This window comes from Eucyclogobius newberryi, unplaced genomic scaffold, assembly GCF_026437365.1.
Source record: "Eucyclogobius newberryi isolate DKJ021-1_F unplaced genomic scaffold, fEucNew1.0.hap1 SCAF_12, whole genome shotgun sequence".
NCBI classification, from domain to species: domain Eukaryota; kingdom Metazoa; phylum Chordata; class Actinopteri; order Gobiiformes; family Gobiidae; genus Eucyclogobius; species Eucyclogobius newberryi.
In genome coordinates, this window is record NW_027315746.1 from 14257606 (window position 1) to 14276290 (window position 18685).

General features: G+C 40.8%; 1 protein-coding gene across 3 annotated transcripts; it reads right to left on the minus strand.

Moving 5' to 3' along the window:
• Positions 1 to 9431: 9431 nt before the first annotated feature.
• On the minus strand, positions 9432 to 14031 carry gata6 (GATA binding protein 6). 3 transcript variants are annotated; one of them, XM_072440891.1, is made up of 7 exons: positions 13903 to 14031; positions 12553 to 13435; positions 11960 to 12132; positions 11276 to 11401; positions 11014 to 11104; positions 10844 to 10935; positions 9432 to 10656 (listed from the first exon to the last, which is right to left on the minus strand). In XM_072440891.1, exons 2-7 carry the CDS (start codon positions 13379 to 13381, stop codon positions 10513 to 10515), a joined length of 1455 nt encoding a protein of 484 aa, XP_072296992.1. In that variant the 5' UTR covers positions 13382 to 13435; positions 13903 to 14031; the 3' UTR covers positions 9432 to 10512. The 3 variants fall into 3 exon arrangements, with proteins under 3 accessions (XP_072296992.1, XP_072296991.1, XP_072296993.1); XM_072440890.1 differs by lacking the exon at positions 13903 to 14031 and having other exon boundaries at positions 12553 to 13691; XM_072440892.1 differs by lacking the exon at positions 13903 to 14031 and having other exon boundaries at positions 10844 to 10928; positions 11010 to 11104; positions 12553 to 13690.
• Between the last annotated feature and the right edge of the window lie 4654 nt (positions 14032 to 18685).

An 18685-nucleotide genomic window follows, 5' to 3' on the forward strand; every position in this document is an offset into this window, starting at 1 on the left:
GCACAATAAAAACGGGTCCATGCATTATATTTTCAAAAACGCATCGCTAAATGTATTTCGTACAATTCATGAAGCATGTAAAGCTTCTGATCTCATGCCATTTTAAAGCACTGACTTACGAGGTATCGACTTCCAATGAGCATTCCTGCTTTCTCTTGTTCGCATTGTCGAAGAATGTGAAGAATGGGCTATTTGCTTGTACCGTCTAACTGTCTACTGATTTGCAGCGCTCGACATTAAAATCTACGAGTATTTTTAGCTTGTTATAATTCACGCTCACCTCCACAACCCCCTGCGCTCGCGATCCAAATCCCTCTCGGCTGAACAATGAAGGTCGTCACCTGAACTCGCTCACATGCGCAGCAGCTCCGCAGACTTTATTCGTCACAAATAGGCCAAACTCCAGATTTGTGAAAAGCAAACATCAATACAATTTTAACGTTTTAGTTTTGGTTGTCTCTCCGCCCATTTCCTGGAGTTTGAAACGCACACACGGGGCGCGGCGGAGAGGTGAGAGAGAGTTCAGAGTTGAAAAAACAGGTAAGGCATTGGTAATAAGTCATTTGGAGTGATATGCTTGTGCCCACGTGTGTGCAAAGAGTCCTGGTCAGCCCACATGCCCACCACAGAGACAATGCTCCGGCACGTTCTGTCACGGCTCAACAGTGCAGCGTAAGACGGACGCTGACCTCAAAAATGCTTAGTGTTAATAATATGGCAGGAATTCAGTGGGTCTGGTGCCAGTGATGAAGGCAGGAAAGAGCTGAAAGAGATACGAAGTGTTACATCTGTGAATGTTACTACTGTTGTTTTATAATGCTAACTACAAGACTGTGTTTTGTATCTGCACTGATGGATTCATGAAAGAAAACTGGAAATCATCACTGGTGTTAGAGAGTGTCACTAAACATGTTCCTTACCATGCAAATGCTTCAACTTATTATTACAGAGCATATTGTAGAGCACATTTCATACACAGGGCAATTCCAAAGTGCTTCACACAGCAGGAAATATGCATTCAAATCACAAAGAAATGACAGAAACAGAAATACAATCAAATTAACTAAATAAAAATAAAAAAACACCAAATCTGAATTTATCGGACCACATTGCCAGGTATTCCAGACACTCCTTCCCATATTTATTTGACATTACAGCATGACAGGCGTCTCCGGGACAAGCAGGCACCACCAGGTCAAATCACTGGTCCGATCTGTGGAGAGGTGCGCCCACTCAAGGCTGTAATGTACATTCATGTCATGGATTTGAGGAGGAAGGATCAGTGTCAGTATATAGTATAGTATAATCAGTATAATGTGATGTTACTGTACTCATTTGTCTGCCCCATGCTGGATATCTGTGTTTACTTTAATGGAAAAAAGACAGAAATATGTCTCTATATGTATGGAAACTAGAAAAAAAACTCTTTTGTCTCTTTTTGGCATATGTTGTATCCATGTTTTACAAATACGTTTTATATTACAGCTCAAACTGCTCTGAGAAGTGCAGTCCCGGGACACAGTACATGAGCCTGATTGAGAGCACGTACTTTCAGAACTTGCTGTATAATTCCCACATTCAAGCCACATTCGAGCCACATTAGAGTGGGCTGCAGCAGGAAGGCTCCACCGACATCACTTCCTCCTGATCAAACACTGTTGACGTCCGCATTAACACTCCAGATCCAATCTGAGCCGCAATAATTGAATGTGCTGAAATTGGGGACTATTTTGAGTGATTTCCTAAGTTCAGAGCAGAGAGGCCGTAATTAAGAATAGAAAAACAGGAAGTGTTAAAGTCACGTCTATAATTAATTTGTGGCCTCGGTCGAAGGGTCTGCCTGGTCACAGCAATGAAGGAAACTCTGGAACTCTGGCTTTTCTACTACTACTACTACTGCTACTACTACTACTACTACTACTACTACTTCTACTACTACTACTGCTACTACTACTACTACTACTACTACTACTACTACTACTACTGCTACTACTACTACTACTACTACTATCACTACTACTACTACTATCACTACTACTACTACTACTACTACTACTACTACTACTACTACTACTACTATTACTACTACTACTACTACTACTACTACTACTACTACTACTACTACTACTACTACTATTACTACTACTACTACTACTACTACTACTACTACTACTACTACTACTACTACTACTACTACTACTACTATTACTACTACTACTACTACTACTACTACTACTACTACTACTACTACTACTATTACTACTACTACTACTACTACTACTACTACTACTACTACTACTACTACTACTACTACTACTATTACTACTACTACTATTACTACTACTACTACTACTACTACTACTACTACTACTACTACTACTATTACTACTACTACTACTACTACTACTATTACTACTACTACTATTACTACTACTACTACTACTACTACTACTACTACTACTACTACTACTACTACTACTACTACTACTACTACTACTACTACTACTACTACTACTACTACTACTACTACTACTACTACTACTACTACTACTACTACTACTACTACTACTACTACTATTACTACTACTACTACTACTACTACTACTACTACTATTACTACTACTACTACTACTACTACTACCACTAAACTACCTTGCAGATAATGGCGATTGAAAAGACACATTTCGTCTTATTGTCAAGATGATTGCATTAAAGGATTCACGGGACAATAATATTAGAGAAAACCCAAAACCAGAGCACAAGAACTATTCCAAACCGTTACATTTCTAACATTTACTTTGTCATTTTGAAAGACAAAAGCAAACACGGCGCACACGGACCACAAGTGTCACTCCCGGGATAGTGAACCACATCATATGAACTCATGACTCACTGAAATGTTTAAACTCCCAGAGGTTTGAGGGCTTTGGTTCAACAGCACATTATGTTCAGTTACTGTCACGATACACACTTCCCCAACACTCGCAGTACTTCTCCTCCTCCGAATGTGCAGCGAGGCAGACAAATAAATCTCATGCGGTCAATAAGTTACACAGAGAAACTGTTTGAATGGGTTAGAACATTATTTATTAGTCGCTTGAAAAAAAAGAAACATCTAAATTCATGTTTCTGTGCGAAAAAGGAGTTTGTGAAGCAATTAAATACTCAAAAAATAAGCTCAAAGTCAAAAAAGAAAAATAAATTTTATAGTACAATAGTAGGTAATAGTAGTAATAATAGGTGGTAGAATAGTACATTTAGTAGTAGTAGTATTGCATAGTACTTCTACTTCTACTACTACAGGAATTACTACCCCAACCACTGATTCTACCACCAACTATCAAATGTGCGGTGTGTAACATTGTTTGGAGGAAAGCCCATGGCATTAGATTAATCTATCTCCATGGCAACAAGCAGGTGACACTGCCAAGCCACGTTGCCAAGTCAGATCTGTGAAGAGACGAGTAACAAGTTGTATTTTGAAGCAAGAAAAGCAACGTTTGTGGCCTTATTGTGGAACTTTCCTGGCAAAACAATGACCTCTTCATCGGCACAAGCAGGTGGCGGACCCCCCTAACAGAAAAGTTCACCCTTAAATAAGACCTGGTTTAGTTTCAGTTAAAACCTGGGTTAATCCTGACTCAAAAAATGAAACATAAAGCCTCAAATGCAGCGTCGTGATGTGTTATTTTGAGAATGATCCTGTGCTATTTTAAAAAAAGGGGGCAGTGTTTTGAGCCAGTACACCAGTCTGCTACATTTATTTGTGACGCTCATTTGCTTATCACGTGTGTTCATAAGAGGTCCCACTGCAGTCACCTTTAATCAGTGCAGAGACAGGGCGCTCCTCCTGTGTCGGACGTCCCGTATAATTCATCCCCGTGCTGCTCTCCGCTCGCCTGCTATCTTAAGCTCTAGATGAAAATTTATTACGATTGGAGACTTCAGTGAACCAAATGATGTTTACACAGGCATACCTCGTTCTGAGTGAGTGTGGGTCAGAGTCGGAGTGATGCATTGTGGGTAGGGAAGACAGGGAAGGAGGGAGGGCCAGTGAATGTTTTAGCCCTTAGCTGACCCAAGTGACTCAGCCCTGGAGCAGTTTCGTACGAAGTGTGAGGGGACTCGACTCAGGAAGGTACATTGTATCGTGTTTTATACCAAAGAAACAAAACAGAAAAAGAAAAAGAAAAGGAGAACGACACATTTTTGAAGCCGCTCGGGGAAAACAGCAGAACAAGAGCCAAGAAATCAAACTTTTGTTAAATCCAGTTGAGCAAACAGACATCGTTCACATCCACAAATGCACAAAGCGCTTCCCTCTGTGCACTTTTCTAAAACAATATAGTCCTTTTTCTTTTGCAAACAAAAACTAAAAAAAGCCTGAAGGTCGTTTGTCGGCGCCGCCATATTTGTTTTGGTCTGTTTGAACGCTTCACTTCGCTTAAAATGTACCTGTAGAAAATAAATAAACTAAATATTTGGACTATTGTCGGTTTCACCCATTTGAGAGCAATAGAATTCATTCACAGTTTATTGCACCAGAGAGAGGCTTTTTACTTGAGATGTGTAACTAAATCTCATTGATGTGATTTCAAAAAGGCAAACCCTATTCTATTACAAATATTGTCTATTTCCTCCAGCGTTTTGTCTCCGCTCAGTCCTGTCGACGTGATTGTCCTGCTCTCATACTTCACCGCTGGAGAATGCGCTCTCCCCTCAAGAGCCGTAGATTAGCATATTGCTTGTTGACATTTGTTTAATTGATGAACCAGTGCCTCGGTGATTTCACTGTGTTTTGTTTTCGAGGGCCAGTGTTCTGACAGAAACACTGGGAAGTATTGAGTTTGGCTGCGCGCTCAGGTTCCCATACACGACACGGCTAATTCAAAACGCCTTGGCCTTGAAGCGAGAGAGGAGAGAGAGTTTTAACCTTGCTCTGAACTCGCAAGAATCCAAGTGTACTCCCTGGATTGCAGAAAAATACTTCCAACACGTCTGTGATTTAGAGGCTGACTTTCAAAGAGCAGACTCCTCTCAGCGGCCCGCGAAGTCATAAAATAACTTTCCATTTTAGACGATCCCGGCTCCGAGCGCTCCGAACGGGCACCGCATTGTTCTAATGTAGAGACTGATTTGGTAGTCAAATATCGGCAAACAACTCATTCATTACTTACAACATGCACGCCACAAGAAAGGGGAATTTCCTGAACTGTATTCACTGAGAAGCATGAGTGATCAAGTTATTATCGTGAATGGTCGAGAGTAAATAGCAAGAGCTGTTCATGTGCTGTGCAATGTTTTCCATAAGCTGCGTCAGGCAAGAGTTATGACAGGAAGTGACGGAAACAACTATTTTAGAGCTAGAGATGATAACCGTAAAGATGTTGTGTGTGGTAATAGCGTTTAATTCTAACGAAAACCCCTTTAAGACAATGATAAGATCCTCTGAACATTGTTTTGCAGCGTTAGCGTTCGAGTATTTAGTAGCGTTTAACAGCTACGTGCTATTCCACTGTAAATGTTGCAAAATGTCAACAGAGATGTCACCAGACGCCGACTCCATTGTGGGCGGCTGACGTGTGGTCCCGGCCCTTCCCATCCCTCCTCCTGGTTCTGTAAAAAGCAACAGTGACTATTCTTAGTTGTGACAGGTCATCAGTGCGCCGCGTGGGACCTGCTGTCAGTGCGGATCAAACATCTCCACTAATGTTATGAGAATGGAATGATGGTGTTATTTCTCTCTCACTGGGCTTTGGGGAAGCTTCGTCTGCTGAGCCAAACTCTTTCACCGCAGTTATTCAGTTTGAATATACGCTTTCTAGTATCATTAAAGGTGTAGCTTTTGTGACGAGGACTCCACCATTGGCTTGTGTGATGCCGCTGCTTTTCTAAATATGTGTCTCAGAATGACATCACTTTTATTGGATGTTTTATTGCTCAGGAACACATTGACAAACATGCATTTTGTATTTATGAATCATTTATTATTAACTAGTTTCCAACAAAAACTGTTAGTACTGAACACTCGCAATACTGATCTAACCTAATACTGATATGCAATTCTGTCATATGTGCAATTGCTGTTGGAATTCACGTGCAATTCATGTGCAATTACTGTGAAATTCATGTGCAATCTATGTGCTGTCGTGACACATATTCATGTGCAATTACTGTCGGGATCACATGCAATGGTATTTATGTATTTATTTATTTGTCTATGGGAGTTTGTATTTATTTATAGGAGATCTTCTAGTGAAAGTGTTTTTCAGACTTCCTATAAGTGATCTGTTCTTCTGTATCTACCTCTGTATCTACCTGCGTTGCACCAATGAAATTTCCCCATGTGGGACAATAAAGGAATATCTTATCTTATCTTATCTTAACTGTAGTCCATAGCAAGCTGTAAAATGCCACAAGTATCAACTATATTACATTTAGATACATTATTCATTAAGTTAGTAAAACGTTATAAAAGCAGAAGACCGGATGAAACTTGAAATCTACAGCTTACTGTGAAAGTGGTCGCCTCTCCACAGATTTGACCTATAAATTAGCTTAACCTGTTACTTGGAACATTCCAGGCAAAGCAACAATATCTCCAGGAAGACCAGGTGGTGACCTTCCACCAGAAAAGTTACATAATGTACTTTTAAGTGAACTGTTAATGTTTCAGTTACTACTTGTAATATTTCTCATACATTTGATACAACAGAGCAGCACCGTAGCACTCAGCTCTGTGCCCTGGTACGAGGAGGAAGCTCCAAAGGGCTGAGTCAGATCCCATCTCTTCCGGAGGAGCAGACCCAGTGAAGAGAAGCACAACAGGGGCTTCTCCTCGGGGAGCAGAGCCTGTCAGCCCTGGGCCTGGACTGCTCTGTTTATTATGTTTCTGTCTTACCCGCTGCAGTCACCATGGACGCCCCTGTGCCACTGTCAGACTACTACTGTTAAAACGATGAGTGATTGGATCAGAATAATAGCAACAATAATTATAAATATAATCATGATAAATACAGTCTGCATTTGAGGAAACACCCCCTGACCGGCCTCTTTGGGAATCCACTCATATCAACGTTGAAGAGCTGTTGTATCACACTGTTCAAAAACTACAAGAGCAAACTCAGACTTCAGGAGTTAGATTGTGCCAAATACAGGCACAAAGACATAAAGGATGATAAAGTGGTCCAACAGCCCAAATCTGTATGAATATGCAAGAACAATAACAGCAGCTGCGGGCTAAATGCTTCAGCAATGCTAGCGCCGCCTGCTGTATCTAGGACAGTCATGTCACGCCAGATCATCATCAACAACAACAACAACAACAACAACCACCATTAAGACTTAGCTGTGACTCGACTTTAATTAGTTGTGCGCCCCCACGCCTGACCACGCCCCCTAATATGTCGACTGTATCTATAATACATTAGTCAAATACAGCGTTGCATTACAGTTGTACGCATTATTCACTCAGTCCATACTCCGTGATAGTAGCTACTAAGCAGACTGACAGAAGCAAGGATTCCAATCTGCTCGTGTGTGAAGTGTCTTCCCTAAGGACACAACAACAACTTCTAGAGTCTCCGTGGCACTTGGGATTTCCAGTGGTCTCCCATCCCAGTGATCAGGCCCAACCTGGCTGAAGTGTCCCTGATCAGACGAAATGAAGCGTCTCTGGTTTGTTCATACACTTATGCTGAGTGTTTGTTACTGCTTTGAGTTTAAACATTCAGACAACATTCTGAACTATCATTATAAGCTTTCCAAGTTATAATAAGTTTACTTTATCTCCCTTTTAAGTTTACTTTACTCATCTTTGAATGCAACTTGGTCATGATTACTTTGTGGAAAGATAAGCCTGAATATGTGGCTACAGTGGTGTTGTTGGCGTTGTTGTCCCGACTGCCCACATCAGTGTTGGCTGGATACAACCGGATACAATGGCATCTGGTGGAAACAAACACACACACACACACACACACACACACAAACAACGCTACAGCACTTCTTCTGCTGTATTTCCCACTCTCCCCTGAGTTCAGCCCCGTTGGTGGACCCCGGCCTGCAGCCCGGGGTAGAGGGAGGATTTCTGTGATGATTCTGTTTAACTTTCCTCCCTCAGGTCTCTATGGAAACCAGTATGTTCACCTTGTAAATTCATAACACTAATAATATTTACCGCATAGATTCAGAACGAATGGAAAATGCCAATTTATGATGAGAGTTTTCGTGACATGTGGAGGGGGTTATCATGTGTATTTCTTTGTCTGAGTTATAATATTTGGTGTAAAGTATTAATATAGACAAGATTTGATACGATACGTCACAACTTGAGAGCATACAGTCTAAATTCCAAAATAAGAAAGGTGATTTTGACGTTGGGCATAAATGGAGATAATGTAATAATAATGTCTTGTAAATATAGAAAGAAGCATCAATAATAAAAGGAACTCGGGGTCAGATGTCAAAAAAGGAACGTTATTGACAAAATCCGCCATGTTTGATACAATCGTCATGCAAAACGTCAATAGAGATGCATTAGTCATCAACAACCTGATAAGTTCGGTATTTCACATTTTTAAATCCCCAAAGGCACAACTGAAAATTCTATGGTCCAATCTATAGTGGTACAAGAAAAACCACTACACGACAATTTCACAAACATCATTTTAAACATTTTCCCGACAGCTTGAGCCGTCCATGAGCGGTGGTGCAACTCTGCAAATTCCTCACTGGTCAATAAACTCAATACGTGAGGGAGCCGACTGATAAGCCTAAGTCCTGACGTAAATCTCCAGCATCTCCAGAATCCTCCAAGTCTTGCTCAAAGGCTGCGTCGGCCTCATACAGTAAACAGTGTGACAGCTACTTTGAGCTGCTGTTCAGGAGGACGCAAGAGAGTGCTCTGGGCTTTGAGTCTTTAGTGCATGAGGGATTGTGGTAAAGACGAGCATTAAAAACATGTCAATGACAACAAAGGCAGGTTTTGATGAAATATGGAGCATTTATGTGGGAAATGTACAGGAGCCAAACAGCGGGGGAAAGGGAAATGCATTTGTAGAGACTCTTGAGCGTATGACTTATAGTATTTTTGTACATTATACTGGAGTTAAGTAGTTGCAGGCACACATCTCGGAGAGGGGGGCAAGAACAAGATTGTATGTGTCTTTGCAGTCGAATCACTGTTTGCTTGTGTTAATGTGGAATTTAAAGATTGTTTGGAAATCTGGAAAAAAGCACATCATAATTTCAAAAAATATGTCCGTAAATTGAGTCGTTTATCCTGTCTTAGAGTTCTTCTTATTGTATAAACTTAGCTGGTTGATTTGTTAAGCTAAGAACAGACTCGAAATACAATAAATTGATTAATTTGACAAGATTTCCAAACACAGTTCACACGTTATCTCAAAAGAAAAGCACTTGTGATTGCGTTACGTGCTTCGCCAAGACAATTTATTCAACTAGAAATTAAATAAATCTCCAGAAACTGAACTGGCAAATAACACAAAAACAATTACGCTGAAATAAATACTTCCAGAACGAAATATACTGATTATTGAAAAAAAACGTGAGGTAAAATAGAAATCAAATAGCTGACTTAAGTGTGTAAATGAGTGACTCCGCCCCCTCAGCTGGAGATCACAGCCCCACGTTACCACACAGAGGGACCACTGTCAGACAAAATTATATTCAGAGATCACTTCGTCAACTTTATTTACTTTTATCACCTTTGGTTTGTTAATCCAGTCACAATAGATTATCTACCACTGTTTAAAATGGTGATGTTTGCATTGTAGAAACAAGTATACAGGTTCCCGTATAGTGCAACAGTCCTCTTTGTAACAAAAAGGTTATTTATTATGGGCTGTTCAAATAAGCCAGGCAACTGCTTTACATGTCAAAGAATAGTAGTACCATGGTGTCAGTTAGAGTAAAGGCAGGGGAATTTTATTATTTGAAAGAACATAATTTATAAACGATGTCATTTATACCCTGTTTTAACCAGTAAGAGCTTTCATGTGCATATTACTACAATTGCCTTTTAAAGAAACACAAGGGAAGTTCTACTCTACAATGATATTTTTATTAACAATCAGAGCCAACAATAGACGATTTATAAATATTTTTTTTATCCCTTTTGATTTGTAAAAGTCGTCTTTGCTTGATTCCAGTTGTGGGGAAAGTTGCATAACTTGTCCATAAAGTTGTGCTTGAAATGGCACCGTCAGTATCCAAGAGAGAAAAAAATCTCTTATGTACAATGTGAAAAAGTGTGCACGGGAGAGAAATTCCAGTGCCACCTGAAGAGTCATCCACAGCAAAAAACAATCTTGATCATTTTGGCCAAATTCCCCAAATCTGGAAGTTTGGTGTTCCGCACTTTGAGGGAAAGTCAGGCACTTCCAATCCAAACGAGGAAACAAGTAAATGTTCCGGGATAGTTCCGAATGACAGTGTGCTTGGACCAGGGATCATAGTCTTTATTTAGGGGGGAGGGAGAGGATGGGGGGGTCAGGCCAAAGCCATAGGGCACCACGGCTCACCCCTTACTGAGGAGACGTCCTGGGATAGGCTGGTGTACAGGGTGTCCTGTCCCGAATACTTCACCGATGACACAGTGCCCTCCACTGAACTGGACAGAACAGAGGAGCTGACCTACACAGAGAAAGAGACGGGAATTAGTTCACTATTTTTTACACATTTGTAAGCCATGTATATTTATTTTTTAAGAGACAACTTTGCACTTAAATTTTAACCCTACTAAATTAGTTTGTAAAATGCTTCATTTATAAAAGATACCCATATAGGGTGAGTATAATATTTAAATAAAAGTGACTGTCACCTGTGTCGTGGGAGAGCTGGTTTTGGAGCAGTCCTCAGAGTTGGACGAAGACGTGGACGTGGGAGTCATGGAGACGGTGTTATTACTGTTTCCTTAAAAAGGATAGTCATATTTAGACTCATTCATTGCATTAAAAAAAAACGTATTTAAAATAATGAATCCTGACTCACCAGAGGAGGATCCTTTGGATTTATTTAGAGTTTTGGGTTTTCTTTTTCTGGTCTGGATTCCCTCTTTTTTCATTGCAAGAGGTCGAGGAACCTGTGAAGTTTGACATCCAATTTAATAATTGTACACAGTTCCAATATTTTCATAAAACCTAAAGAAATGAATATTCATCTAAACCATATTAAATAAATATTTATTTCAAATCTCCCAAATCTCCCATGGACTATAATCACATTATTTTGTATGATATAAGTTAATACTGACCCCGTGTAGTTTGGTGTAGAGGCCGCACGCGTTGCACACTGGTTCTCCCTCCGCGTTTCTGCGCCATAAAGTGGTGGTGCTCGTTTGGCAGTTTGCACAGGACAGGCCGATTCTTCTGGACGTGGACTGTGACATAAAACAACATACAACTATTAGTGGGATTATTCAGCAGTGTTTCACATCAGGAAGTAATACTGACAGGTCAACGTGATGCTTTGTTCCAAGTCACTTCGCTAATGTAACCACAATGGAGGCATTCAAAGCCCATTTCCCAATATAAACAGGGGACCTCTTGGTTTGTGTTCAATGTGGCCTTTAGAAGAGTTTCTTATGATTAAAATTATATTTTAAAAAAGAATTAAAAATAAAGGATTTTTGATTCTACCTAATGTATTAAAATGTGGCGCGTAATGCGTGCGTAAAAGTAGCCAATAAATTAGGCAGGTGAATACAATACGGACATGAATCTGGAAAAACTTTGGCCTTCAAAATTATAAAATCTAATTACTAGAGTGTAAACATTTCATGGTCTATATTTTCATATTTTGGACAGTTTGTCAGTGGATGAAACTGAGTTTCCAATTTCAAAACCTTAAGCTACGATATCGGTTGGTATAACCATAAAAAATGTATGTTTTGCTACAGTTTACAGACGATTAATATTATTGTATCTGTGTCACTCACCGTCCTTTTCTGTGGTTTGATCAGCGGTCGGCTCAGCCCGTTCATTTTGCTGTAGAGGCCGCAGGCGTTGCACAGAAAGTGCCCGGTGCCGTCGCGCCTCCAGAGCGGCGTGGAGATGGAGCCGCAGTTCACACACTCCCGACTCTCTCCCATGTCATCCAGGAGGTCAGACACTGGTAAAATACAGCACCGAACAATGAGCTACAAGTAAATCACTTTATACATTTACAGACGGTGAACAGAAAAACAAAGAACTTTGGTTGACCAATTATGACGACGTTAATTGTTTAGTTTATTTTATCAAATAGCCTTGTTCATTAGTAATGTAATTTTAATTTAACAGCAGGTTTGTTACTTGTTACTTCCAACATAAATGTAACTATCTGGTAGCACAAAATCTCAACTTATTTTTGAATAGAACTGAACAAGTGTGTTGCCTGTTTGAAGCTAGAGTTCCGCATTGTGATCTTTTCTTTTTTTTTAATCAGGTTATTGTTCATCTTTTCCCAATGAAGTCAATGAAGATGAATGAATCTGCTGTGTCAGTCTAAAACAACAGGAGCCGGTCCAGTGTGTGACGTGCTGAGCCTCACCTCCGTTGGGGCCTCGGATGAGGGGTGCGCCTCTGCTCTGCAGCGTGTGCAGCATGGTGTTGTCAAAGGGCCCGCTGGTCCAGGGCGAGGGCAGCTGGGACAGTTGCGGGGTCACGTACGGGGAGTAAGGGCTGGCGTAAGTCCCGCCGAGGCTCCGGGACAGGCTGTACTGGTCCCTGCTGCCCACATTCAGGGTGTTGCCGTAGGCCGTGTCCCGGGGCGTTCCGTTGCTCATGGGTGGACTGGGAGGATAGTGGAAGCGGCTGGCCGCGTGGGGGCTGCTCGTGCTGAATGAAGGGCTCTCCGGTGCGGACTGGGACCAGACTGAGTGGCTGGACACATGGCTGGGCTGCGCGCCACTGGCCTGGAGGTATGACAGGTTAGGGATCATGGGCCCCACGCGAGAGCTGGGCACGTACACAGGGGAGTTTGGGCTGGAGTGCATGCTGTAGCCCCCGGAGGAGGACTCGTATCCGGTGGGCGTTTGCGCTGCGGCGATGGCCAGTGTCTGGTACATTTCACTGGGGTCCACCAGGAGGCCCGCTTTGTGCGCGTTCCCGGACAGCACCAGTTTGCTGCCCTGGTCTAAGTCCGTAAACAGGGGCATGTCCTCGGACGAGCCCAGCCCGTTGTTATGGTGTCCAAAGTGGACGTAGGAGTGTCGCCTGTGGCCCAGCGCCTCCAGCTCGCTCTGTGACACCGCGGCTCTGAGCTCGTCCGCCGCGGGGCCGTCTCTCCTGTCCCCGGACAGGTAGCTCTCAGCCGGAGATCCAGGGCTACTGGACACTTCGCGCTTAACCATGGACCAGCTGTTATCTGCCAGGTCCATCCAGGAATATTTCCAAACACAGAAAGGTAAGTAATGTTCAGGGAGTAGTCCGCCCTGCAACAGGAGGGTTCCAGTTAGAGAAGCAAAAATCAGCTGACTTTGAACATGCCCCACACCAAACTTTTATCGGTCCACTAAAAGCTAAAAACTAACATCAGATCATTCGTTTCACGCCATAATCGCGCGCTGCGTGTTAGTCCAGTCATAAAAAGCGCACTGATCGCCATAGCTCCTATCAAGCGCCCTTAAGAGGCACTGGATCCATCCGTGTCAAATCACTGTCCTCCCACATAACAGCACACACTAGTGGGCACACACACATGCAGAGATAGGAAACAAAACGCAATATGTCTTCACAGCAATGAGATAACCGTTTGATAAGACCCTAAACAGATAAGAGCGAGAGGCTGGCTTGACAAGGCGATAAAACAATACTCCGAAATGAGAGTGTCCGCCGCGGCGCGTCCTGCGGAAGAGAGAGAAAAGAGAGCCCCGTAAAGTCAACTTTTTCAAACACCTACCTGCTAAACTCGTGCCATAGGGTGCACAGAAGGTCGGTAATTGTGATCCGCTGCTTGTCCCGGGACTAATGGTAAAAGTTAAGTGCGTGCGCTCTGACGGTTTATGAGAGGAGGCGCTTATGGTGGCGGCGGCTGCACGAGGCGGACCAATCGCGTGCGCGGCGCGCTCGACACGCGGTGGGGGTGAACTCCTCCGATCAATCACACTGCGCCTCTTGATCAGGTCTTGGACTGAGAGATCATTTGCATTTGGAGTTTTAACCTGTTTAAAAAAATAAAATTAAAAAAATAACAGTCGTTTCCAATGTTTTTCTGTTCATCAACGAGACGGAATTAATGGTGCCATGAAGATGATTACGTTTTAGAGTTTAAATTAAACTATCATAACGTTCAAAGTTAGTGTAAACTATAATGCCACACAGGAGGTTTTTTTTTTTTTCATAGGGTGGTCTGTTTTTATGTCTCAATGAACCTTTTATCTTTTTAATTGTGTATTATGTATTTTCTATTAGTCCATATTGACTTTTATTCTAGCTTTAATTCGTCATAATAGAAAACGTTACTATTTCACATGACTGGCATTATTATCCTTCTATTTTGGTGCATGTGAGTGGCTTTTCTGTTGATTATTGCTGTGTCCGTGCTCGTTTTGTTGATTCTCCTCCCTCGTTGCGATCAACAAAGGCCGCAGTTAATTAGTTTATTTAAGTCAGACGCCTGTATGGAGGATTAAAATGGCCTCAGCTGCGGAGAGTCACACAGTCAGCAGCACTGGGGCTTTGAACGCGGGTGATTCGCTCAGGCCCCACAATATACAACGTGAAAGTGATCAAAAGTGAGAGGTGTCAATTGAATCATTCCTTTATTTATTCGGCTGCAGCTCTGACGCGTGTTCATTTGGGTTTTTCACTCACTCACTCACTCACAGCCTTCAACTAGACTCAGTTAACAAGCCCCGAAATGATAATAATGCGTGAAGAATGCTGTAAAATTATCAAACACAAAGCTATATCATTGCTGCAAGCCCCTTTTTTGCCGCTGCCTGATAAAGTGGGCTTTTTGATCATATTCTCCATGTTCTTGTTAATAGGCTCTAATAATAGACAAAAAGCTTTGTTGAACCACATAATAATAGCCCACATATACAATAAAAAACAATTAAGAAACAGCCCAAGTTGTAAAAAAAACACATCAAAAATAAAGTAACAAAATATGCAAGACTGTAACGAATACAGTAGTAAAGTGATAAGAAAATTTCAAATGATTTTAATATTTCTATTCATTCAAGTATGTTGTCTGTTTTTTTGTGTTATGGCTCACACATTAGAACAGATTAAAAAAAGTGAATAATGGAAATAAAATACGGGTGGAAATAAAATCATGGAAATAGCAACAAAAAAAGAAAAAAGGATGGATCAAATAAGGTATAAAAACAGGCTACAGATAAGTAGAAAAACTATAAGTAAATAAACTATAGGCTATAAATATACCATGGCAATATATAAGAGGAGGAGATTGTGCACAGCTGAAACTGATAATAATAAAACCTTAGGTGGTGGAAGAAAAAGTATAAAAATAATAATCTACTTAAGTAAACGTTTTGAACCTGTTCAACATCATAAAAATATGTTGATAAAGATTTGTGCTGAAATATACAGTACTTTCACTTTTGTACTTCGTTACTTTCCAACACTACTTACACATTCAAAAGTTTAATTTTATTTTTTCCCTTGTATTTTTTATTAATTCTGCTCATTGTTAGTTTTAGATGAAACTCATTGACGCACGTGACACAGTCCCGGGCCCTTGCGCTCCACCGCTGGCCCCGCGTGGCCCGTGTCTGGCCCCGCGTGGCCCGTGTCTGCGCCGGTGCCGTGCGCGCTGGTCACGCAGAGTCGTGTTGTTTTTCGCGGACCCCCCTCCACCGCGAGAGGCGTGATGAATGAGGTGTTTTCGCAGTGATGTCAAAATGTGCGGCTTTGACACGGGGAGGGAAAGTGGCAGGACGCCACCTTGTCTCCACATTATCCAGAGACCGTCCTGGGCCTGTGTCTCAGGCCGCTAATCGAGTTACATTTATCACACAGTTTCAGTGGGAGTCAGTCTGTGCCACCGCGGCTCATCACAACACAACACTCTGTAATGCAACTATAGTCAACCTTTACCATTAACCACAAACCTTTACGTATTGTTCTTTTACGCGTAAAAACCCGTGCGTTTCAGCCAAGGCGCGTGTGCTGTTTGTTTCTTCCTGAGATGTGTCTAAAAGTCGCCCCTCTCCAGGTGTCAGTGCCTTATGTACAGACTTGATAATGATTATCTCTAACACTTCACTCTTATTATAGGTCCAGTGCGAGCCAAGTCCTGATCACCATTTCTGCTGAAACGTGAGAAAAGCGCACGCTTTGTACAACAGGGTTGGAATGACGTCATTTTATTCCCAATTCTTGCAACATTGATAAATATTATTGATTAGTATAACAATCGTGATTAATGGCACAATCAACTCATATTGTTCCCACTTCTTGTCGCTGCTTTATTTGTATGGTACTTTTAGTTACCAATTTTAGACATAATGTTGCTGTTAAAATGATATCAGTATCAATTAATCACTCTTTGCAAGACCTACAATAATAAAATGTTACTTTAAATGTTGATTTATATATTCTTTATTGAGCTGCAATAATAATGACTTGGACACAAGCTCACACATGTTTAATAAGATATAAAACACAGTTATCTCCTTGTAAACCAGTCAAAGTTCCCATATTAGCATAAGTTCGTTTAAGTCAGAGGTTTTTTTCTGCAAAGGCTGCTAGGAGTCGGTGAGCTCAGACTGTTTGAAGTGGTAGATGATTAAACGCTTGGGACAGGTGTAAAACTAACCTTTGGCGTTTTGGACGTGGACCATCACCGTTTACCTGCCAGTTCTCCAGGTCGTTGCTGTTTTGAACCAAACTAGGCCATCACAGCTCAATACAGAGGCTCTAAATGACATGGGCTGTAGCCATTTTATCTGGTGTTTTGAATATTATTTGTGTTTTGGGAGAGTTATCAGCTTGGTGCCATTGTGTCATATCATAGTGACACAGACAGAAAGGGCCCGTATACGTTGCAGTCTCCAAATATTATCTAATATACGGGTATATCATGAACCTTTTTTAATCACACTTTTGATATGTGTGAGAATAACAATGACATAGTTATGTAACAGTGAACTGCAGGGTATTCAATACAAACGGACCAAATTACACACAATTTAATATGAGTGAATAGACATTAAACACTCTTAAGTATTTTTGCCAGTCTAGATTTTGATAGATAGATATTGCCAGTCTATGTAGTCAATAAAATGTAATACATATTTGTCTTATTTCGGCATGTACAAAATTTGTGAATGAGCTGATAACATTAAAATGTATAATTTAAATGAAAGTTGGATATTAACAGAAACCATCATATCCTTATTGACCACCAGAAAGCACATATGATTTGATGTTAGTCATTTAAAGAATTGTTTCTTCTTTTACCACTGTGTGATTTACATTTTATTATTCATTTTTGTGGTTTTACCTTTTTATTTTTCCAATAAATGTTCTCATATTTTATTTTTACTATTTTTATTGCTTTAAAGAAGCACCAATGCATTAAATAGAGCTTTATTTTATGTTTGTATTGGTTTCTTTTACTCGTGTTTTTGTTTATGAAATACAATATAAAGTACAATATAAAGTACAATATAAAGACAGTGTTCATATTTCTATTTCTATTTGTACTTCTCCAAATAACATTTTAGATTCACCAATAACTCCATGTTTTGATACAATGTGCCAAAAAAACCTGATGCTTATTTCCTCAAAAGATGTTTTCCCTTGATCTTCCAATACACTATTTAAGCAAATGTCCTTTTAGCTTTGGCTTGAGTGGAATACACAGGCAAATAGTTTTAAGGCCTATTAGTAGTGAGTGTATTTGCATTACTACGGCATGATTCACACCTTGATAATGTCTGGAAATGCAGTAGTGGAAAGTTCATTGTGTATTTTGTACTTTCTGCCTCGGTCATGTATTTATCCTGTGAATAATGAGGAAAAGACCTGAGTGTTTTGGGGAACTCAGGAGCCCTTCAGTCTGCCCTATCACTTTAAAGGAGCCGCCTCCAAATAGCCCTCAGTCAGATAAACTTAAGTGTTTAAAAACCCATTCATTCACTAAACAAGATAAGACGCACAAGTGAGCCATTTCACACAGTACCTGCTAATACACTGTAAAGACGTGTTGTCCAAAACTGAGACCACTGCCAGTGCCACTGGGGACTTTGTGGATTGGGCTATTGGTCCGAAGACGTGATAGATTTTGGTCTGCAGTGGTTCAGGGACGGCGGTGGGTCTGTTTGTTCTGTTAAAAACGTGCAATTCTAATACATGTCCCCTTGTTTTTCTAGGTTTTGTGACATATAAGGAGCTAATTCCACGTTTATTTCAACGTCTGTGCACTTGGTACTCAAATAAAAGTACAGTTTATATATTTTTTTCATATTTTAGAGTTAAGTAGGGGTGTGTTCTAACTAAACTGAGCCCATTTTTGTCCTGATGTGGACTTTCTGTGGTCCGGTTCTTGTCCTTGTTTAGTCCAAGTTGAGTTATGGTCCCAATTTGGTTGTGAATGTTAGTAAAAATACAACTTTACATAAAAAAAAAATTAAAAAAGTGTTTTATTCAGATCTTATCAAAAGATTGTGTCTGTTTGTTTGCCTTGTCTTTAAAAAAAACCTCCAAATTTT

Bases quoted from the DNA above. Each gene is read 5' to 3' on its own strand.
- gata6 (XM_072440891.1), bottom strand. From the start codon at position 13,381: ATGGACCTGGCAGATAACAGCTGGTCCATGGTTAAGCGCGAAGTGTCC. The intron at 10,936-11,013 runs GTGAGTCAGGAT...ATCCTTTTTAAG, and splicing joins ATCCAAAGGATCCTCCTCTG to GAAACAGTAATAACACCGTC. The intron at 10,657-10,843 runs GTGACAGTCACT...TTCTCTGTGTAG, and splicing joins CCAGCTCTCCCACGACACAG to GTCAGCTCCTCTGTTCTGTC.